General features: G+C 34.9%; 1 protein-coding gene across 1 annotated transcript in view; it reads right to left on the bottom strand.

Annotated features, from left to right (window-relative positions):
* LOC136038155 (FERM domain-containing protein 6-like) overlaps positions 1–21,777 on the bottom strand; it is a 124,300-nt gene that overhangs the window by 61,310 nt on the left and 41,213 nt on the right. Inside the window, exons 3-4 of the mRNA XM_065721205.1 lie at positions 20,707–20,844; positions 417–596 (exon numbers count right to left, since the gene is read on the bottom strand). Coding sequence (XP_065577277.1) covers positions 417–596; positions 20,707–20,844 — 318 coding nt within the window. The remainder of the gene's footprint in view (positions 1–416; positions 597–20,706; positions 20,845–21,777) is intronic.

Raw genomic sequence — 21,777 nt, forward strand, 5'->3', positions numbered from 1 at the left:
GTAAGAGGGAGGGACAATTGTTCCCCCTAGATTTTTCGCAACCAGCCCTAAATTAAAGAAAAAATTTTGGGGGTATGTTTTCTTTGAAAAATAACCTTTTTTGGTACTTTCACTGATAAATACTACTCCCACTCCTTAGTTTGGAAATACACATTGCCCCCTCCCAACATTTCATGAATTGGCATCACTCTGATGACCTATGAATTGGTACCTACCATCTCTGATGACTCATCGGTGTACACCAAATGACTAAGTACGGATCCCTTGATCATGACTATGATGTAAATTCTTTTTCTTTCAAGGTTTATAGATATTAAAAGAAAACAAGCAATAAGGAAGAATAAACTGCGCATTTAAAGTCCAAATATGGGAACGCCACGAAGTGTAAAACCTAAGAAAGAACAAAAAAAACTTACACTTCCATGCGACGCTTTCCATATTTTCGGTGCATATTTTGCAAGTTTAGTTTCCGGTTCCAAAAATAGATACTCGCCGTCTAGTAAGAAGGCTAATCCGAAGAGGTCATAGCTTACCATGCCTAGCGTACCAAGATGTCGAACGATTGCTGACAGAAGATCCCTAACCTTGGCCTTTGCCTGCAAAGATGTACATACAGGTAAATACAGAAATAAATCAACACTTAGTTATAATGGACACTAGACACTAAAAGTAACCTCGTGCAATTATATATATATATATATATATATATATATATATATATATATATATATATATATGACGAAAAGAAAAATCACCAATGCAACAGCACAAACACACAAAAAAAAAAAAAAAAAGAGAGAGACAGAAGGAGAAAAGGAAGACTGTTTTCCTAAATTAGTGATTAATATAGACCAGCACTTGAATGAGGCCTTAACCCTACTCATCCATACAATCACATAGGTCAAACAGCATAGCCACACACAATCAACCATAAAGAATAATCCATGGACAGGCAGTCATGTCGTCAATAAGTATAAGTCGTCATTTACCAAACAATAGAAAAAATAATATAGACAAATAATTCAGAGGCAACACCCAACATAAGGGCTCATCAGGAGAATACACTGGCCTATATAGGGTTTCGCCACTCTAAATTCTCTACCCAGCATAGTGTTGTGGCTACCACAGAATATCCATGACATCCCCGCGTCAGGTATCACCCCCAAAATACATGCCTATGAAAGAAAAAAAAAAGCAAATGTAAAACAACCAAGTAAAACCAAAACAATCTTATCCTATTAATATATCCCTCCCTTTAGCAACAATAGGTAAACTAAATATTATAAATTTTACCAAATCACAAATATTAACACATTGCAAAAAACCTGAATGAACTAAACAATTATAGAATTCATCTTTACCATGTGGCTAATTTTTAAGAAAATCCGCTCAATTAGAAACACAATTCAAAATAAATGGCGCTGCGACAACATTTCTCGAACCTCCGAAATTAGTTGAAAATTTCTTTAAGTATTTCTAGATAATTCTTTTGATATTTATTTAAAAGTTCGTTATAATGAAAACTAAATTTTTAAATTGCCAAGTTAATTTGTTTGCAGAAAAACCTCTTGATATCAATTTTTGGCTTAAGATTTTACATCTATTTTTAAAATCAATATAATTACTACAAATCCTTGCATAACGAAGTAACTGTGAGAAAATCGCTGAATATGTGATATTTGAGTGTATTCTACTTTCAGGGAATGGGAAACTAATCACTTCAAAATCAAAATCATCCGTTTTATTATACATTTTAAAACTTAATTTATTATTATCACAAATATTAATATTTAAATCTAAGAAATGATCTTCATGACCAGCGCCATGACTAGGCTCAAGAATAAGCTCTGATGGATATATATTTTTAGAAATATCAATGAAATCCTTACAATTTAAGACCAAAATATCATCTAAATATCTTTTATTATTTGACAAAGCATGTTTTAAATTAATTGGATTATTCTTATCCATCATAAATTTATATTCTAGTTGACTTAAAAACAAATCAGCTATAAATGGGCTGGCATCCCCCCCCATAGGAATTCCCACAATTTGCTTGTACAAATCACCCCCAAATCTTATATAAGTATTGTATAAAACAAATTCCAATAACTCAAAAATCATATCCAAGCTGTAACATCTCAAGTTAACTGTAGTATTAAAGCAATTTGTCCATATAGCTTTTTTATTATAAATGTCTATTTTTAAGAACCTTTTACTAGATATAAGAGGAAAGATTTCTTGATAACAGTTTTTAAATTATCAAACACTACATTAAGTGATAAATTAGTATACATTGTCGCAAAATCGAAAGACTCAATTCTTTTAGCTGAAACCATTGTTAAAGAATCTATCACCTGCATTGAATTATTAACACTCCAATATGGATTAAAATTCGAAAATTTTTTAATACCAGAACAATAGGTTTTAAGTTTATTTACAATTTGCTTTAAAATTAAAGAAAGGTCAGTAGCAGCAATGCAGGTTGGACATTTAGCTGCTCCAGCAATAAACCGTGGTTTATGGGGATTCTTATGAAATTTTACAGCCCAATATAGGAAAGGGAACTTTTTATCATTGTCATTTATTTTAATATTAAAATTTTTAAAGTATTTCTTCAGTCTTTTCAATTAAATTCTCATCCTCTATATTTACCTTTTCGTAAACATTAGTTGTGCATAACTCCCTTTTTAAGATATCACAATACAGCTTCTGACAAATTATGGCAAAATTATTATTAGCTTTATCCGCTGGCACAATTACAAATTCATTCTTTAGATTAGCAATTGCTTGTTTAATCTTTGCATTATAAAATAATGATTTAGTGTTACTATTTTTTAAGTTAGAATATATTTTATTTCTTATTCTACTAATAATTGAATTCTTCCAACTTTGAAAACTCTTTATTTTTATTCTCTTTCTTACACCACTTATCAATAAATAAATCAAAATCGGTTTCCAAGCCATCAAGAACACTCGATGGTTTCAGATGATGAGAAAGACGGAAATTAGCCCCTTTATTCATTATAATTTGAAGATAATCTTGCTTTATTATTGACAAGTCCCCTGTTATAACAGGTTTGTAAGTAGGATTTACAAATGGGCCAAGTTGCTTACAATTACAAACCGGTTTCCAATTTATATCACTATCTAATCTTTTTAGTATTAAATTATAATGAAAAATAATTTGCCCAATAGTTTTTGAAAATTTATAAGTTAAAATTGGACTATCAGTATAATTCAAATTACTAGGAAGGGCCTGTTTCACATGCCGCTGATTTAAAATTTCCGGTAAATTAATATCTTCAATCTGCTTACAAGTAAAATTAATAGGTAAATATAATCTGTTATCCTTATTACTAATCTTATCGAACTTTTTCTTTTTTGTATAATATATATATATATTATATATAATATATATATAATATATATATATATATATATATATATATATATATATATATATAATATATATATATATATATATATATATATATATATATATATATATATATATATATATATATATATATATATATATATATATATATAAAATAAGTTGTCTGTGTGTGTGTGTGTGTCGACTGACGTCATGTTTGTTGATTGACGAAATTACACACCGGGACACAAATGACGACGGGGCACCGGGACATCTATATATATAAAAATAAGTTGTCTGTATGTCTGTGTGTCGAGTGACGTCATGTTTGTGTGTCGACTGACGTCGTCTATATATATAAAAATAAGTTGTCTGTGTGTGTGTGTGTCGAGTGAAGTCATGTGTGTGTGTCAACTGACGTCATGTTTGTTGATTGACGAAATTACACACCGGGACATCGGGACACAAATGACGACCGGGACACCGGGACATCTATATATATAAAAACTAGCTGTTGGGGTTGCACTTCGCGCCACCCCAACACCTAGTTGGTGGGGGCGCTTCGCCCCCCCAAGCCCCCCCGCGCGCGTAAGTCGTTACGCGCCATATTAGTTACGCGCCATTGTAGTTGTGTCCCTATGTCCCACCTGTGAATATAGATATATATATATATATATATATATATATATATATGTTTTTAACTACGTAAAACTTGCGAATATACAACATTCTTTGCTGTCCCATTGTCTGTACATATAAATAGATTGTCAGGTTTACCGACTCTTGAACATGCAACATATAATGGTCCATGGGAAAACAATCCGTATTCAGATCTATACCTCATGATTCTAATGATTGCCCTTGAGCTTTGTTGATGGTGATTGCTAATCAACCATTCCCTTTGTTGTCGTCGTCGTTTATATATCCCCCTGTGCCCCCCGGCGTCCCCGTTGTAGTTGTGTCCCTGTGTCCCGGTCGTCATTTACATTCCCTGTGTCCCGGTCGTCATTTGTGTCCCGGTATCCCAGTCTGTGATTTCTCTTTGAGTGTCCCAGGCGTCATTTATATTCCTTGTGTCCCGGTGTCCCGGTCGTCATTTGTGTCCCGGTCTGTATATACATTCGTTTTTGAATTGGTCTTTTTTTAGTTTTTAGTTTTTTACCTTTTTTTTAGTTTTTTTAGTTATACCTCATGATTCTAATGATTGCCCTTGAGCTTTGTTGATGGTGATTGCTAATCGAACATTCCCTGTGTCCCCGTCGTCATTTATATATCCCCCTGTCCCCCCCCCCGGCGTCCCCGTTGTAGTTGTGTCCCTGTGTCCCGGTCGTCATTTATATTCCCTGTGTCCCGGTCGTCATTTGTATTCCGGTATCCCGGTCTCGTCCCGGTCTGTAATTTCGTAAGTCAAAAACATGACGTTAGTCAACACACAAACATGACGTCACCCGACAGACCCACACACACACTGACAACTTATCTATATATATAAAAATAAGTTGTCTGTGTGTGGATCTGTGGATCAGGTGACGTCACCTGAAAAAACTGGATCAGGTGACGTCAAAACTGAAAAAACTAAAAAAAGGCAAAAACTACAAAAAAAAATAAAAACTAATAAAAAAAATAAAAAAGCTAAAAAACTAAAAAAACTAAAAAAAGGCAAAAACTACAAAAAAAACTAAAAACTAATAAAAAAGCTAAAAAACTAAAAAAACTAAAAAAAGGCAAAAACTACAAAAAAAACTAAAAACTAATAAAAAAAATAAAAAAGCTAAAAAACTAAAAAAACTAAAAAAGATAAAAAACTAAAAAAACTAAAAACTAAAAAAAAACTAAAAAAAAGGAAAAAACTGAAAAATAAGCTAAAATAAAGGTAAAAACCAATAAAAAACTAAAAAAAAAAACTGAAAAAACTAAAAAAAGGCAAAAACTACAAAAAAAACTAAAAACTAATAAAAAAAGTAAAAAAGCTAAAAAACTAAAAAAACTAAAAAAACTAAAAAAAGGTAAAAAACTAAAAAAAATAAAAAATAAAAAAAAACTAAAAAAAAGGAAAAACTGAAAAATAAGCTAAAATAAAGGTAAAAACCAATAAAAAACTAAAAAGAAAAAAAGGAAAAAAGACTGTATATATATATATATATATATATATATATATATATATATCTATATTCACAGGTGGGACATAGGGACACAACTACAATGGCGCGTAACTAATATGGCGCGTAACGACTTACGCGCGCGGGGGGGGCTTGTGGGGGGTGCGCGAAGCGCCCCCACCAACTAGGTGTTGGGGTGGCGCGAGGCGCCACCCCAACAGCTAGTATATATATATATATATATATATATATATATATATATATATATATATATATATATATATATATATATATATATATATATATATATATATATATATATATATATATATATATATCTAATATTCACAGGTGGGACACAGGGACACAACTACAATGGCGCGTAACTAATATGGCGCGCAAAGACTTGCGCGCGCGGGGGGGCTGGGGGGGGGGCGAAGCGCCCCCACCAACTAGGTGTTGGGGTGGCGCGAAGCGCACAAAAATGACGACCGGGACACAGGGAATATAAATGACGACCGAGACACTCAAAGAGAAATTACAGACTGGGACACCGGGACACAAATGACGACCGGGACACAGGGAAACAACAACGGGGACGCCGGGGGGCACAGGGGGATATATAAATGACGACGGGGACACAGGGAATATTCGATTAGCAATCACCATCAACAAAGCTCAAGGGCAATCATTAGAATAATGAGGTATAGATCTGAATACAGATTGTTTTTCCCATGGACAATTATATGTTGCATGTTCAAGAGTCGGTAAACCTGACAATCTATTTATATGCACAGACAATGGGACAGCCAAGAATGTTGTATATTCGCAAGTTTCACGTAGTTAAAAATATATATATATCTATCTATATTCACAGGTGGGACACAGGGACACAACTACAATGGCGCGTAACTAATATGGCGCGTAACGACTTACGCGCGCGGGGGGAGGGCTTGGGGGGCGCGTAGTTAATAATATATATATATATATATATATATATATATATATATATATATATATATATATATATATATATATATATATATATATATATATATATATATATATATATATATATATATATATATATATATATATATATATATATATATATATAATATATATATATATATATATATATATATATATATATATATATATATATATATATATATATATATATATATATATATATATATATAAACCTTAGGGACAGTGTCAAGCAAGGTACAAAATACTAAATTTATCAATTGATCATCATTAGCACAAGGATAGTTCAAACCAATAAGACCGTCAAACCTTTAATACACATGAAATGAGAAAAATTTTCTCCCAACTAGCAATCAGATGTCGTATGGCGTACTTAAATATTCATATTTGTCAACTGATTTATTTTGTTCAATTCTAGTCTTCCAACAAATAAAAAAAAACTTTCTTAACATCTTCTTAAGTTAGCTTAAATTAAATAATTCTTCAATAAGAATTACATTTATTAGATTCATAATTCTGAGTAGGAATGCTACAGGGCGAAAATGCAACTTTTTCCCCTCCAAAAACTTGCTACAGTTCCTGCCCCGTTTGAAGATAAGCCTAGTAATTTAATTCACCCTCAAATGGGGCATGGTTGCAGCCGTAGCGGCAACCTAGTAAAGAACGAACCCGATCCACATTAGCCAAAAATTTAAAAAACGTGTTAAAAAAAAGGCTAATGAGAAAAAATAGCCATTTGTAACTGGTTCAAGAATGGTAACTATTATCTCTATTAGACTTAGTTGTAAAATTTCATTTCGAAATAACAACAAATGGAATCATCCAAATACTATGATTTTAGAGCCCGTGCCAACCTCTGCTGTGCAACCATGAAATCCCACCTTATCCTGTTATTTGTGGCAGTGAAGAGATACACAGCTCAATTTTGGGAAAAGTTTGTAACTTGCTACACGGAAAATCGTCATTTTATTTAAAAGCTCAGCTCGAATATCCCAGCTCAGGGGTCTCATTGAAAAGAATTAAGCTTTCAGTTGATAATGTAAGAATGAAGCTTTCTGTTCGTAATGTTCGTGCTAAATGGTTTGAAAAAAAAATGCAAAATGTTTTATTACTTTAAAAAAAAATTTCAAAAAATGTATCCAAGTTATGTTTAATATTGTCAAAAATGTTCTTTTTATTTTTGTAGGGGTATTACTTGATAAAAACCTTTTTTAAAGGGTAGGGGCTACCAGTATCCCCTCAACAATTTTAACAACATCCCTATCCCTTCCATTAACACCATCCTTGGTCTTAACAACATCCATTCCCCGCCATTCCACAACATGCCTACACTGTCATTCCATGACAGCCAGCAGGTGTTTGTTACGTCATAGGGAATCCTTTCTTAGAGATGCAGGCACATGCTACGTAATTGGAGTTGAGAATGAGGTAATCTTGGAGTTGAGGCCCGTGGGGAACCCCCGCTTGTAACTGAACATGGCGCACACGTGGGTGTTACATAATGGCGGTGCACACGCTGGCGTTACGTAATAGCGGTGCGTATGCGGGTGTTATGTAATGGCGGCGCACGTGGGGTGTGACGCAATCTTGAACGTGGGTGTTGGGTAATGACAGGGCACACGTGAGAGTTACGTAATGACAGCGTACAAGTGGGCTGTGACGAAATTTTACACGTTGAGTGTCATGCAATGACGGTGCACATATCAATAATACATAATACTTTAAGAAATTTTTCTTTAGGATTTCTTTTTCTTTCAAGGCGTTTTTTTCTTTCAAGGCCTTTTTTCTTCGGTATTTCTTTTTCTTTCAAGGCGTTTTCCTTTTATTTTTGAGATTTCATTTTTCTTTAAATACCTTTTTTCAGGAGACCTTTATATTAAAAAATACAAAATGATTGGTTTTTGACACTTATTTTTTACTTTGTAAGAAGCATCTTTTTCTCTTTTGGTGACAAGTATTTTGTATCTTGTAAGAGCGATCTCTGATTTTTTAGGATGTATTTTATAAGAGCCGTTTGTGATTGTTTAGGATACATTTTCGTTTTGTAAGAATTATTTTTGCTTCGTAAGAAGATTTTGTGATTTTTTAGGATGTGTTTTTGATTTTTAAGAATTTTTTGGTAATAAGTATTTTGTATTTTGTAAGAGTAGTTTGTGGTTTTTTAGAATGTGTTTTTGCTTTGTAAGAAGTATTTTGTATGATGTAAGAAGAATTTTGTATTTTGTAGGAACAGTTTGTGATTGTTAAGGATGTATTTTTGTTTTCCTAGAATTTTTTGCTTTGTAACAAGTTTTTTATGTTTTGTGAGAATAAATTGTGATTGTTTAGAGTGTATTTTGTTTTGTAAGAATTTTTTTTTGTAAGAAGTATTTTGTATTTTCTAAGAACAATCTCTGACTTTTTAGGATGTATTTTGTATTTTGTAAGAACCATCTGTGGTTGTTAGAATGAACTCTCTCTTTATTAATTACTAAATTACAAAAACTATAAATACAGACAACCGCCCGGGGGAAGGCTCAAACAGCCTGATGTTGGACGGCTGCAATCCTCTGATTCTCAACCTAACTTAATAAAAAAAAATTAAAGAAGGACAAAAATACTCTCAATCAAATAACCCCTTAACACCAGAATATACATAAATAAAGGCTAACAATAATTAAAAAAAAATTATCTCCCCACTCCCAATAAATGTTTTTTAATTTTACTTTAAACGACCCAATATGTTCCGCCTCCCTAATGCTAGCTGGTATATCATTCCAAATAGCCGGAGCTAAATACCTAATTCCGAAAGCTGCATGTTAAGGATGTATTTTCGTCTTACAAGAATTAGAAGACTTTGTGATTTCTTAGGATGTATTTTGAATTTATAAGAAGTATTTTATATTTTGTAGGAAGAATTTGTGATGTTTTGGGACGTATTTTTGTTTTGTAAGTATTTTGTATTTTGTAACAAGAATCTTTTCATTTTAGGATGTATTTCTTTTTGTAAGTATTATTTATCGTTTTGTAAGAAGTATTTTGTAAGAGGAATTTTTGATTGTTTAGGATGTGTTTTTGTTTTGTAAGAATTATTCTTTGATTTGTAGGAAGCATTTTATTTTGTAAAAAGTATTTTGTATTTTGTAAGAACAATATCTGATCTTTTAGGATGTGTCTTGTGTTTTGTAAAAATCGTTTCTGATTGTTTAAGATGTATTTTCGTTTTGTAAGATTTATTTTTGCATCGTAAGAAGAATTTGTAATTTTTTAGGATATGTTTTTGTTTTGTAAGAAGCAATTATTGTTTAGTAAGAAGTAGTTATATTTTGTAAGAAGAATTTGTGATGTTTTGGGACGTATTTTTGATTCGTAAGAAGTATCTTGTACTTTTAATAAGAACCCCTGATTTTTTAGGATGTATTTTTGTTTTGTAAGTATCATATTTCGTTTTGTAAGAAGTATTTTGCAAGAAGAATCTTTATTGTCTAGGATGTATTTTTGTTTAGTAAGAATTTTTTTCTGTAACCAGTATTTCGTATTTTGTAAGAACCGCTTGTGATTGTTTAGGATGTATTTAGTGTTTTGTATGACTTATTTTTGCATTATAATAAGAATTTTTAATTTATTAGGATGTGCACTGGAGGGTGTCATAAGGCTAATATAAAGTCACGTTGGCCTCAATTGCCAGGAGTCAACAGAAGAGATGTTATTGGGTTTTTTTTAGTCAAGTTTAAATGACCAATGCTGGTGCAAACGAATATTTTACAAGAAAAGGCCCGAAAAATGGCATAAGCGATAATGCCTGCTAGAAGGTGCCGTGTGTCAGCCATTGAGAGTCATAGGCTGGGCATTGCATTGGACATTGCAATCTAGCAATGAAATGGTAAGTTTCCGCTGTTAAAATAAAAATAAAAATAAATAAAATAATGGTCATTTTTAGTTTAAAGTTCTTTTTGTGGGATAAAAGGTTGAAAAGCTATTAGGCGTGATAGTGTGCACCAGAGGGGTGTCATTTGCCAATCATGGATTATCACGGAGGCAGTCGCATACAAGATCTTGGAATCGATGGACCATGGAGCAGAATTGACAGGACCGGAATTGTGAAATGAGAGGGCATAAGTGGGAAATCCGGAACTGACGCAGCCGGAGCCAGATTTCGAGTTGGGGTTGTAGGGGCATAGTGGGAACTCGAATCGGTAGAACGGTGATGGAAGGCAGCAGAATTGAAGGTGGAACAGTCAGAAGCGGGGAAGCAGAATTGGATATGACTTTATTAAAAACGAAATCTAAAAGCTTAAAAAACGATGAGGGGTGCCAAAGGGGCAGTAATGCTGTACGGTGGCGCATTCTCTTCTAAAGGTGCAGGTATCCTACAAAATAAACGGCTAAAATAGATATTTATTTTGATCAAAAAGACTGTCCAGCAGCAAAGCGGCGTTTTCAAGCATTTTGGGGATCAAAACAACGATTCTAGCCGAAAGAATGCCAAAAAGCATTCTTTGCAGAAATGAATATGACTTTATTAAAAACAAAATCTAAAAGTTTAAAAAATGACGAGGGGTGCCAGAGGGGCAATAATGCTGTAAGGTGACGCACTGATTTCTAAAGGTGCAGGTAATCCTACAAAACAACGGTTAACATAGACATTTATTTTAGCCAGAAAGGCTGTCCCAGAGCAAAGCGGCGTTTTCATGTCATTTCATGGTGCAAGACAACAAGTCCAGCCAAAAAGAAGTTCCAAAAGCTATTTTTTGAAAACTCTGAGATAGTCAGTTGATCAAGAATTACCGAAAAAACTATAGGCATATTGAACCTCCTGTTTCAGAGGCAGTAATGCCGTACAGTGGCATATTGACTTCTAAAGGTACGAATAGTCCCACAAAATAACGGTTAACATAGACATTTATTTTAGCCAAAAAGACTGTCCCCCATCAAAGCGGAGTTTTCAGTCATTTCGTGGTGCAAAACAACAATTTTAGAAAAAAAAGCCCAAAAAATAATTACGTGAAAATTCTGAGATAGTCGACTGATTTAGAATTACCGAAAAAACTATACGCACATTCACCCTGCTGTTTAAGAGGCAGTAATGCCGTACGGTGGCGGATTGGTTTCTAAAAGCTCAGGTAGTCCTACAAAATAACAGTTAATATAGACATTTATTTTAGCCAGAAAGACTGTCTCACAAAAAAGTGGAGATTTCGGTCATTTTGTGGTGCAAAACAGCAATTCTAGTCGAAAGAAGGCCAAAATGCTAACGCATATTGAACTTTCTGTTTTAGAGGCAGTAATGCCGTACGGTAGCGCATTGGTTTCTAAAGGTGCAGGTAGGCCTAGTCCCACAAAATAACGGTTAACACTGACATTTATTTTAGCCAAAAAGACTGTCCTCCAGCAAAACAGAGTTTTCAGTCATTTCGTGCTGCAAAAACAATTCTAAACTAAAAAAAAAAGCCTAAAAATCTATTGTGTGAAAATTCTGACATAGTCAATTGATTTAAAATTACCGAAAAACTATAAACATATGGAGCCTCCTGTTTCAGAGGCAATAATACCATACAGTAGCGCATTCGTTTCTAGAGGTGCAGGTAATCTTAAAACATATCGGTTAACATAGACATTTATTTTAGCCAAAAAGTCTGTCCCCCAGCAGAGCGGTGTCTTCAGCCAATTTGTGGTGCAAAACAACAATTTTAGCCAAAAGAAAGCCAAAATGCTATTGTGTGAAAATTCTGAGATAGTCAACTGATATAGAATTATCAAAAATATATGCGCGTATTGAGCCTCCTGTTTCAGGGGGCAGTAATGCCGTATTTGGTTTCTAACTGTGCCAGAAGTCATTAACATACATTTCTTTAACGCTTCATATGAATAGATGATTCGGCTGAAGCTTGAAAAATTGTGTACAGTTGTATTTAATAGAGCTTCAGCTTTTATGGAGAAGGGTCGATGGTTCTTTCTGTAGGTTGGGGGAGGAGTGTGCCTTAAGCATCAAAAAGTGCGTTTCTAATTCTTGGGGCCATATTGCCAAAATTTCAAGCGTCGCCACGCACAAAACTAGGTAAGGGTATATTGAGCGATTGCTTAATTGTTTAGACTAAACGTGGGATTTTACGTATGTTATAGGTCCTTGCGCACTTCCAACTTAGTTCATGTTGCAGTATTGAGTGATTTGCAATTGAATCTTTCCAGATATTCAGCGCACTGGTGCTGAAATTTGCTATCCCCCAGTGGAATTGACTGCTAGGGCCTCGGAGGAATTGGATATTAGGGATCCCGCTGGAATTGCTCACTAGGGGTTGGGTCAGCCACATATTATCACGGTGGTGTGAATATACATAGCCATGGCTCAAAGAAACGTAGCGTTTCCATTAAACCTCTCAGAAATAACTCTTAATTTGGTTTAGATTTATCTCTAATAACGAGCCCCCCCCCATCTGGGATTGGTTGCTAGCCCCCCCCCCCCTCTTGGATCAGCTGCTACCCCCTCTGGGATTGGTTGCTACCCCCCCCCCCCCCGCCGTCGGAATTGCTCGCTAAGGTGTGGGTCAGCCATTGAGTTTTACAGGCTGGAGAGTGAAAGAAAATAGTATCAAGAAAAAATGAACAAAATATAGAATTAAGTCATATGTCCTGTTCCCCATTGTCCTATAGTTTGAGCAAACTTAGATCATTCTCTAAGAAAATATCTCTATACATTCACTAAGAAGGAGCATTTTCCTATGTTTGGAATAGGTTTATACCATTCTCTAAGAAACATCACTAGAAATTTTCTAAGAAGCATCCCCCAAAATGCTAGGAGCATATCGCTAAGAAATGAAAAATCGCTTTGTCTGGGTTTATAATACCCTTCTAAAGAATTACTAAGCAAGCAGGTGCACTTCAAATATAAGCAAACTACAGCAATTGATTTTCTCTGCTGCATATCAATTATTGCAATCATAGGAAACACGTAATCAATAGCTATCCATTCTAGTAAGCGGGACGTGGGAATTCTCCGCGTGTGAAATTGGTTATTTCGTAGAAATTATTATCATCACATTAGCACAGCTGTCAAGGCCGCAGTTCCATTGGATTGAAAAGGCCCTTTCGAATCCTAATGGGGACAAAAATCATAAGAATATAAAGATCCCCTGAAAAAACGTAATGAAACAAAAATAAAATCTGAAAAAGAAAAAAACAGCTTGAAAGAATAAAATCTCTTAAAGTATTACGTAACGCTGATGTGTGTACCGTCATTACGCGACACCACTTATGCGTTGTCATTACATAACGTGCCACGTGTGCGCTATCATTACGGAGCTCCGATGTGTGCCTCCCGTCATTACGTAACAGACACGTGTAAGATTGCGTAACATCCCATGTGTGCACCACCATAACGTGGCACCCACGTGTGCGCTGTCATTACGCTGTCATTACGCTGTCATTACATTTATTTTAGCCAAAAAGACTGTCCTCCAGCAAAACAGAGTTTTCAGTCATTTCGTGCTGCAAAAACAATTCTAAACTAAAAAAAAGGCCTAAAAATCTATTGTGTGAAAATTCTGACATAGTCAATTGATTTAAAATTACCCCCCGTCATTACGTAACACCCACGTGCAAGGTTACGTCACTTCCCACGTTTGCGCCGGCTTTACGTAACATCCATGTATGCAAAACCATTACGTAACACCCTCGTGCGCACCCTTTCTACGTAACACCAATTTGTGAGCCGTGTTCCGTTACAAGAGGGGGTACCCCAAGGGTCCATAAAGTCTAGCATGTCCCGCAAGATTGCATTGCTCCCAATAAATCCATCATGTCACAAAAGATTACGTCATCCTCAACTCCAATTACGTAGCATGCACCTGCATCTCTTAGAAAGGATTCCCTATGGCGTAACAAACACCTGCTGGCTGTCATGGAATGACGGGTAAAGATGTTGTGGAATGGCGGGTTGGGGATGTTGTTAAAACCAGAGATATTGTTAAAAGCAGGGATAGGGATGTTGTTAAAATTGATGAGGGGATACTACTCGGTCTTTAAAAAAGGTTGGGAATCAATGCCCCGGTTCCAACATTTACAGCGATATTATCAACCTCGCTAATTTATTCATCTTCTGTTTTGTCTTGTTAGGGGCTGTCTGTTGTTACAAGGATTTACAGTATGAAACATTGATTTTGAACATTGATTAGATAATAATTTCACGGTGCTGCTTTGAGGAACAAGAATCCCCGAAAATCTACCTTATGGATTCACTTATTAGTTAACTATTACTCACTTTTATTAGTCACTATAAGTCACTTATTAGTGAACTATTTCATAGCAACAAGAACATATAGCTCTGAACAAAATAAAACCCGAAAGTTGGAAAACACAATGCATAAGAACGATCACATAAATCCATATTTAGAAGAACCATAAATTTTTATTAGCCATTTTTTCCTTTTGGAAACGGTCATATAAGTTGATATCTCACTCTAGATTGCTCTCCGCAGAAACTCCCTTGTTAAGACATTATTTTATGGGTGGAACATAGCTACAAGCATGTATCATTCGTAGGATTTGGGGAGAGAATCAGTCAATAAGTCCCTAAACCTCTCTCGGAAGAAACTGGAAAATAATTATTAAAAAAAAATTCTTTTCGGGAATGCCAGAGCCCACCCCCCTCAAACTTAAATATTGACTGCGTGCACCTTTGGCTATAAGAATAAGGGTGAAGTCCAATTTCTAAATGAGTGTCAAGGCGTTTTTGTCCCGAGGGTCGAACAACAGATGGTTCTAACTATGTGCGTCAATAGCTGTACTCGGGGTACAGCCCTTAAAAATATGAGACCCCCGTGCTCGCAAATTCGGTCCCAAGGATTCGAACTATTCTTATTCCCCACTGAAAAATTATACTAAGCCCTAATTACCTTTTGTTCCAGATGTATACAGAGGGAAAATAAGGGCATGGAAAGGGCAAAATCCTTTAAAAAAAATGATACTCGAAAAACTTCTAACAATCTGATTTTTTAAATATTATTTTCAAAAAGTTCGTGGTAACGAACTGTACTAAGGAGCGACCCGGCTCAATAGTAACCGAAACTCTATAAAACGGAATTTTGATACCAATAGCTACATCAAAAGAATTGCATTTTAATGCTCATTTTAAATATATAAGTTTCATCAAGTTTAGTCTTACTCATCAAAAGTTACGAGCCTGAGAAAATTTTCCCCTAAACATCTCTTAAGCAAAGATTTTTGTTCTTCCTAATCTTGTGTTAAAGCAAATGATAGTATCAATAACCAGTCGCCATAATTAAATTAAATTGGCTTAACTGATTGAATTCCTGATACATTTTGTTTCTGGAAATGCTCTGTAATTATTAAATACCGATTTTTAAATTGAACTAGGATTCGAATCAAATTAGTGAAATTTAATCAAACAGTTCATGGTAACGAATTGTAGTAAGGAGCGACCCGGCTCAATAGTAAACAAAACTCTAAAAATCGGAATTTCGATGCTAGAAGATACATCAAAAGAATCGCATTTTAATGTTGATTTTAAATATAAGTTTCATCAAGATTAGTCTTACCCATCAGAAGTTACGAGCCTGAGAAAATTTGCCTCATTTTTATAAAATAGGAGAAAACACCCCCTAAAAGTCATACGATCTTAACGAAAATCACGCCATCAGATTCAGCATATCAGAGAACCCTATTGTAGAAGTTTCAAGCCCCTATCTACAAAAATGTGGAATTTCGCATTTTTTTGCCAGAAGACTTTTGTTTTTTTGTTTGTTTTCCCCCAGGGGTGATCGTATCGACTCAGTGGTCCTAGAATGTCGCGAAAGGGCTCATTCTAACGGAAATTAAAAGTTCTAGTTCCCTTTTTAAGTGATCAAAAAAATTGGAGGGCACCTAGGACCCCTCCCAGGATCATTTTTTCCTCAAAGTCACCGGATCAAAATTCTGAGATAGCCATTTTATTTACCATAGTCGAAAAACCTAATAAATATGTCTTTGGGGACAACTTACTACCCCGCAGTCCCCGTGGGAGGGGCTGCAAGTTACAAACTTTGACCTGTTTTTACATATAGTAATAATTACTGCGAAGTGTACAGACGTTTTCAGGGGAATTTTTTGGTTTGGGGGGGAGGGAGAGTTGATATGAGGGGTTACATGGGAGGATCTTTCCATGGAGGAACTTCTCATGGGGGATGAGACTTTCAATGGAGGGGGCGCAGGATTTTCTAGCATTATTTAAAAAAAAAACAATGAAAAAATAAATACGAAAAGTTTTTTTTCTACTGAAAGTGAGGAGCAGCATTAAAACTGAAAACGGACACACACTATAACGCAAATTATGGGTTTACTTCCTCGTAATACCTCGCTCTTTACGCTAAAGTATTTTTAGTAATTACAACTACTTATTCTACGACCTTTGTGATTCAGGGGTCATTCTTAAAGAATTGGGACAAAATTTAATCTTTAGTCTAAAGAGCGAGGTATCGACGAGGGGTGAGCCCCCTCATATACGCAATAAAAACATACGAATACAGAAGTTCGCTACGTAAGTTAATTCGTAAGTTACGAATAAAGTTATTTTACGCTAAAGTTTTACGCTAGTTTTCTACTGTTTTAAAAAGTAGAGTTAAGAGAAAGAGTCAAACTTTAGCGTAAAGAGCGGGGCGTTGAGGAGGAAAAGCCCCTTTCATATACTGAGCAATTTCTGTTCGTTTTAAGTTTTAATGTCGCTCCTTACTTTCATTTGAAAAAAAATTGTTTTTTTTTAACTTGCTAAAGAGACCAACTCTATCACAGCTTTAGGTTCCGGGACGGCATTAAGGAACTCACAGATCCCTACTATATTCTTGGCTACTATAACTTTTTTCTAACTTTTTTTGTCATGAGTAATGAATGACCTTGGTTGCAATGAGAGCCACCAAGAGTCGAGCCCAGCTCTAAGGAGAAACCAAAACAAAACTATACGAAAAAAGAGTGGGACATATCTACTTTAAATGCAAATATAAAAATCCTTTTGTGTTCTATGAGTCTAATATAGTTTAAGCCACAGAAAACGTCATTCAGTCTTAAGCTCAGAAAGTATGGGTTCGTGGTTTTGTTGAGGATGGTCTAATGAGTTTGAAAATTTTTTGAAGAAACTCTCAAAACTTTCCCTGGCCTAGGAGGAAGGTTATTTATCACGCCCTATCGTATTTAATGAATATGTAGTCCTCATTTGTAGGCTAGAAAGAATAGATTAAAAAACTTAAAAGGAAAAAATAGCACCATGACAAAAAAGGGTACATACTAATTACCCAACGTCAATGAACCAGCAGGAGACCCCATCGTAGTTAAATTTTTGCCTCTAAATTTATGAAAATTGGCACTAATTCCGAGCAGCAGCCTTATCGTGCTTCTAGGACGAGTTTTTACACCACTGATTCCATTTTGGAATCGTCGGAATGCTGTTTCAACCCGAGTCTTTTGTAAAACGTCATTCATCCAAGAATCTAGGAGTGGAGTTGGAAACTATTTCCTATTCATACAGATTTAAAAAAAAAGGTGTGATGCTTTCGTAAATCTCATTGAAGCTCAACAGTTTGTGCCGACTGGCGGAGAACATATTGTTTTAGAATCTGTGCAAATGGCGCACCTATACTCATATGTAGGCACATACACAGGGAATAGGGGATATGAACCCGTAGGCCCCTCCACATCTCAAGATGCGAGAGCTATAAAATAAATAAATTTAATGCTTCCCAAACACTCTTATTTTCATGAAGTTAGTAAAGATCATTAACGCCAACGGTAAACATCTCCCTAAGTGAGGAAAAGATAAAAAAAAAAATAGAGTCGTTTATTCTTTAAGATCCAGGATTTAGCATATTTTATCACTTTTGAACAATAGTTGCCTCAGATTTTGCTGGTCCACAACCCTAAACAACGTCCCAGCTGAGATAGGTGGCGGCAATTTATAGAATGTATTTTTCAAAATCTAAAGGGTGTGCGAATGTTTATTTGATTTATTCAATAAAAATGCCAAAAAAGATTATTTCCTATGAATTAAACCGACTCCAATTGAAGAAAACGCTAATCAGTAATCTAGGAGTCGGAGTCGCTTTCATGAATTTAGAATTTAAGGAGTCACGTATTTCTTACCAATAAGATTCGATAGGTTGAGTCAGGTTAGATTTCAAACAAAATCTAGAAGTTAGAGCCAGTGAATTAAATCACTCGACCGATTGGATACAAGCTTCAAATAGAAGTATATGAGTTTGGTATGTATGACATTTTTTGGGGGGGAGGGGGTCACAGTTTATGACAACTGTATTAAATCGGCCGATTGGATAGAAGCATCAAATAGAAATATATGAGTTTGGTATGTGTAACATTTTGGGGGGTCACAGTTGATGTCATAAACTGTGTTAAATCGGCCGATTGGATAGAAGCATTAAATAGAATTATATGAGTTTAGTATATATAAAAAAAAATTCGGGGGAGGGGGTAAGAGTTAATGTTATAAATTGTGTTAAATCGGCCGATTGGATATAAGCTTCAAATAGAAGTATATGAGTTTGTTATGTATAACATTAGGGGGGGGGGGTCAGAGTTAGTGTCAGAAAATGGCAAATCTTAGATGTTGCAAAGTGTTATCCTTACAGATTTCATTGGCTGAGCCCTATTTGATTCCAAGAGGTTGGGAGTAAGTTTAGATGAGTTTGGTACACCAAAAATTTAGGTGTTAGAATCAGTGTCATAAATTCAAAAATTTCGGGAGATAAATAATTCCCTCCAACCATCACCCTGATTTGGTTTTAATCAATTCCAAAAGTTGAATCTAACTTGCTTTTTAAAAATTCTAGGGGTCGAATTAAGAGCCTCCTGTTCATCTGAAGGAAGCTGGAACAATTATTAAATGTATATGTAAGTTGTAAATGTATTGCAATATTCAAACACAAATGTATACGTTGGCATGCACTGAAGTGAACAGGAAGCAAAACTGCAGAAAATAATATTAGCCTGTTTATTCAGTGCTTTATATTAAATTTTACCGTTTGAAACAGTTCACTTACGAAGAGTTCATGCGTATTTTGGCTGTTTTGACATCATTATTTTATATCAAGCGATGGGGTAACTTAAAATTGAGATACCCACAAAGAAATTGTTTGCATAAAGATTTAAAAACTTCGTTCAGCCAGTTTTTTTTTCCGGTGGTGGGGAAGCCCAATAATAATAAACAAAATAGAAAATTTGAATGAAAAGTCCTCAGAAATCCATAAAAATTTTGGTTTTCAGAGGGGGGGTCCATGGACCTTCCTATGAGTACGTCACTGACTTCGATTTGACAAAAGCTTAAGGGGAGATATATTTAAATTCAGCATCGAACAGAATCTTAATGCGATAAGCTCTTAATGTCTTCACTAAGCCCTTTAAGTGTATTTGCTTTCCTGAAACATTTGAAAATCCCAAATACGTGACCTTCTGACTTTAATAAGACTGCTAGCAATATTTCCCAATATGGTTTTAGATCAGTAGTTCCCAATCGATTTCTGGCCGCCACCACCACCACCACCCCCCCCACGAAAACATTTCTAAAATCCTGATGCCTCCTCGTGATTTTTTTTTTTCAAAATTCTATATGTATTCACCTGAAGGAAGTTTAAATGCCATTGGTATTTGCATACAACTGGATATTTTTTAGGTTATCCTTTACGCATATTTTATGCTAATCAAAAATAGTTTGTGTATAAAACACCTTTTATACAATGAATGACTTATTGCAATACTATCATGTTATTTATTATTTTTTTTTTTTTTTGTTCTTTAAATACATAAAAATGTGTCGTCATTCAAATAATTTTTTTTTTCAAAATTACGGCTCCAAAGTATAGGCAATTAAAGGGTGCAGGTCCTGCCCATGGGCCGCCAGAATACTGTCAGGCCCCACCGGTGGGGCCTGCACCCCACGTTGGGAATCAAGGTTTTAAATCTACAGCCATTAAACAAAGGAACAAAATTCTTTAGGTTTCTTCAACATTTAAGTGCTCTAAAATAAACGAAAGACAGTATTTTCTAAGTAAAATTTTGAAAATTGAGTCCCACAACTTCCAACCTCACAAAGAAAAACTAGGTAAAGTAATTTAAAATCATTTTTGTTATTGAATATTAAAAAAGATGAATTTTTATAGAATTTTGGAATTTTGAGCAAGTAGGTCAGATATGAACCACGGGTGAGGACGACGGACAGAAAAATTAAAAAATATATCGTTTTTACTTAGAATTTGGATAACTGACCTCTACAACAAAGAAAAGAGTCTCTCCAGAAAGGAGACGCACAGCAACATATTTTCTGGCAGACGGCAATGGCTGAACACATGTTTGAACCGGATCACTAGCGGCTGGCCGCATACTATAAAGACATCTGCAACACTTCTGAAAAAGATAAATTTTTGCCTATCAAGAACAGATCATATTTAAGAATCAAAAGTACATAGCCTACTAGAAAAAACGTCTTCAAAAACAAAAAGATGTGTAAATTAGGGTATTCTACAAGAACTTCGAAAAAAAACATTCTGGAAGAAAAAGCAGAAAAATCACAAGTAAAAACCTAACCCATTTGTCTTATGCCGGAGTTAAAAAGACTCAGGATTTGAGGCAAAAATCATTTACGGTACACGAATAAACAACAACACGAAACCCCTTCAATAGTCGTTCAAATAATTTTATCCAAACAAAAAACTTAAAAACCCTGTTTTTCGGAATATAGTTTAAAAAGAAGACGATGTAACTTAAATAAAGTTGTTGAGCTACTGAGGAAAAAACGACACCTCATGCAGCTACAGGACATTATGATTTTAATGGTTTATTGTATGGTTTATTACGATTTATTGTACATTAAAATTAAATTTTAAGCTTTACATTAAATACGTTCTTCGACGACTCAAGCAAATTCGAGTTCTTTCAAGGGGGAATACCTATATCTGGTGGTGCTACGAATGCCATATAGAAAATTAATTTGTTAATAGAGTAGTTCGGAATAAGCTTGAAGAAACAAAGCATCATCGCTCATCATAAATTAAAGTCAAAGGGTGTAATTAAGGTGCATTCCTACTAACAGGCTTTCAGAAACAGGATATCTACCTGTATAAAATAGTGAATTTATGCTAGCTATGAATTACATTATATTCTTGGGCAGTCAAATTTCCCAGTTAGGCTTCAAAAACGTAGAGCTGGAAGGAGGACTTGGACTGCTTGAAGCAGGACTGCTAGAAGCAGAGCTAGAAGGGTCTTCGTGGAAGGGTTGGGCTTGACTCAAGCAGAACTTCCAAACTCTGTTATTAGGAAAAGGTTCGTAGTTTTATTTAT

The sequence above is a fragment of the Artemia franciscana genome, chromosome 2 (genome assembly GCF_032884065.1).
Source record: "Artemia franciscana chromosome 2, ASM3288406v1, whole genome shotgun sequence".
Lineage (NCBI taxonomy): Eukaryota > Metazoa > Arthropoda > Branchiopoda > Anostraca > Artemiidae > Artemia > Artemia franciscana.